This window comes from Propithecus coquereli, unplaced genomic scaffold, assembly GCF_000956105.1.
Source record: "Propithecus coquereli isolate 6110/MARCELLA unplaced genomic scaffold, Pcoq_1.0 Scaffold590, whole genome shotgun sequence".
NCBI classification, from domain to species: domain Eukaryota; kingdom Metazoa; phylum Chordata; class Mammalia; order Primates; family Indriidae; genus Propithecus; species Propithecus coquereli.
In genome coordinates, this window is record NW_012151841.1 from 595,744 (window position 1) to 598,826 (window position 3,083).

Sequence of the window (3,083 nt, forward strand, 5' to 3'; positions counted from 1 at the left end):
AGATAGAGTCTCACTCTGTCCAGCAGGCTGGAATTCAGTGGCATGATCATAGCTCAATGTAACCTCAAATTCCTGGACCCAAGCAATCTTCCTGCCTCAGCCTCCCAAGTAGCTAGGACTACAAGAGCACATCACCATGCCTGGCTAGTTTTTAAATTTTTTTTTTTTTGCAGAGATAGGGTCTCGATATGTTGCCCAGGCTGGTTGCAAAATCCTGGCCTCAAGTGATCCTGCCACCTCAGCCTCCCAAAGTGGCTCATGCCCATAATCCCTATCCTGGGTTGAGTGGAGTGGCGTCATCATAGCTCACTGCAACCTGAAACTCCTGGGCTGAAGTGATCCTCCTGCCTCAGCCTCCGGAGTAGCAGGGACTACAGGTGTGCGCCACCATGCCTGGCTAATTTTTTTCTATTTTTAGTAGAGATGGATCTCGCTCTTGCTCAGGCTGGTCTCGAACTCCTGACCTCAGTCAATCCTCTGGCCTTGGCCTAACAGAGTGCTAGGATTACCGGCATGAGCCACTATGCCCAGCCAGGTTTTCATTAAGTAATAAATACTGAGTATCAGTTCAGGAAAATACTGAGTAATAGTGAGGTTGGTTTAGGGTTAGTATTTTATGCTGTGACTTCTGGTAATGTTCAACCATGTGACTACCCTTAACCTGAGTCTACCTATAAGTACTTCTTAAAGCCTAGTTTTGTGCTGTGCATGTTATGTCGAACTGATGAGGAGGATGGGGAATAGTAAAAGGTATACTGCATTAATTATCAGCTATACTAATGCTTCTATTCATCCCAAGAATATCATTCTTAGATTTTTTATTACCATCAATCTCAGTACAACATAAAGGCCAGTGTAGTGCTTCTGATTCCACGTCTATATATGGCTTCTAGCAAAAGATTTATTTTCAATCTGATTAGCTAGTAGGTCAGTAAAACCCCTTGCCTGTTTCTGTTGACACTTAGACAGGAGTGAGGACCAATAAGTAATTGTAAATGAAGTAGGATAATGAATCATAGGATTTTGAGCTTTTCAAATCTAATTCCCATTAAATTTTTTCTTGAAACTGGAGCATTATGAGGGATTACTGACAATGGAAGATGAGTATAAATAAAGTTAAAACCTTCACGTATATATTTGATTCCTGCCTAAGTCATACCAGGTGCTCATAAGCCAGTCTAAGCTTGTGAGAGTAGATGTTGACTCAGCTTGGTTAAAATAAGTTTGATGTACAAAGTGAGCATTGAGTAGAGATGGAGATGTTGAGTTTATCAAGTCTCAGTTTACCAAAAGAGAAGAGGATCAAGGGCAGAACCCTGGGCGAGACCTACATTGATTTAGCAGGAGAGTCCCCTATCGTAGGAGAAAGGTAAAGAGAGTTTCTAGGAGAAGTGTGTTTGAATTATTCATCCGTCCAATCTAACTTCTCTTTCTATTACTGTGGATAATCTAGAGTTGATTATATACTATTATGTATTCCAGGGATGATTATTAAGCAAATAATGATAGATTTGCTTATCCTGTTATAATTTTAGTTCCTTGTGGGAGAGGAAGAAGCTGCTTAGTCATATCCAGCGACTGAATCAGACTCTCATTGATACAATGAAGGTAAGAGGAATCTGAGCTTATTGTGTTTATTGAATAGAAAGCAATATAACTCAATCATGTAGAATTTATTTTGAAGAGAATGGAAAGAAATCTTCTTGGTCATGAAATGGATCTTTACTTTTTAAACTTTCTGCATTTTCTAAAATAAGCACAGAGTATTTAAATCAGAAGAAAAACTAAAATACATTAAGCACACAGAAAAGCATAAATATAGACCACTTACCCAACTTGTAAAATCTTAACATGCCTGGCCTTAAGGTTATAAAAGCATGAGAAAGTGTTCACCATGCATGTGATGTGAAAAGAGAGAGAATATGTGTTATTATGATATTAACTAAGTTAAAAATAATTTAATTTTCACTGAGTTCTTTGTTTTTATAAAGTTGCTTAAATTTATTTTAGCATATTTAGGGTGAATAAATGTTTTAAGAACAGTAATTACAACCTGAAAAATTGACAGTGAAGGCTTTTAGGCTATTAAATGGTTTAAAAATAGATTTTAGAATTTTTCTTTGATGATCTTTAATAATAAAATAGATTCTTATTTGTTTGTGGTGGTTACATTGATCTTGTGTAAGGGGGAAGGAATAGACAAGTATGTGATTTTCAAATATTTAAAAATCATGGAAATTTTTTCATGTCTGATAAGAATATTCACAAGGTTGAATTAAGGCATTCATGGTTCTTTCTATTTTTGAGATACTTTAACATAATTGCTGGTATATTAAAGCCTAAACTTGATATAGTTTTAATAATCATAAAGTACTTTTATAGAGCAGGATGAGAAAAATTAGTAATCACTAAACATCACCATATATCTTTTCTTTGTTAACATGCATACATATCATTTAACGAAGCTGTGAATTCTGGTCATTACTTGACTCAAGCTGTCAGTACCGAAGTTGAATTGAACTACAGTTACCAGTTGCTTAACAAAGGTAGTTCTGAGAAATGCATTGTTAGGTAATTTCATCACTCAGGGAACATGGAGCATGTTTACACGACCTAGATGGTGTAGCCTACTACATACCTAGGCTAGATGGTATAGCCTATTGCTGCTGGACTCTAATTCTTTACAGCATGTTACTGTACTGAATACTGTAGGCAATTGTAACACAATGGTATTTGTGTGTGTAAACATATCTAAACATAGAAAAGATATATAAATGTGGTAAAAAAAAAAAGTGGTACTCCTGTATAGGGCACTTACCGTGAATGGAACTTGCAGGACTGGAAGTTGCTCTGGGTGAGTCAGTGAGTGATGAGTGAATGCGAAAGCTTAGAATATTACTGTACACTGCTGTAGACATTATAAATACTGTACACTTAGGCTATACTCAATTTATAAAAAATACTTTAATAGTAAATTAACCTTAGCTTACTAAAACTTTTTTACTTTGTAAACTTTTAAATTTTTTTTAACTTTTTTACTCTTTTGTAATAACACTTAGCTTAAAACACAAATACATTGTTCA

The 3,083-nt window shown here is 35.6% G+C and overlaps 1 protein-coding gene across 1 annotated transcript in view; it reads left to right on the forward strand.

The window, feature by feature from the left end:
• SAMHD1 (SAM domain and HD domain 1) overlaps positions 1 to 3,083 on the forward strand; it is a 90,770-nt gene that overhangs the window by 12,501 nt on the left and 75,186 nt on the right. The window contains exons 2-3 of the mRNA XM_012658941.1: positions 1,294 to 1,340; positions 1,510 to 1,608. Coding sequence (XP_012514395.1) covers positions 1,294 to 1,340; positions 1,510 to 1,608 — 146 coding nt within the window. The remainder of the gene's footprint in view (positions 1 to 1,293; positions 1,341 to 1,509; positions 1,609 to 3,083) is intronic.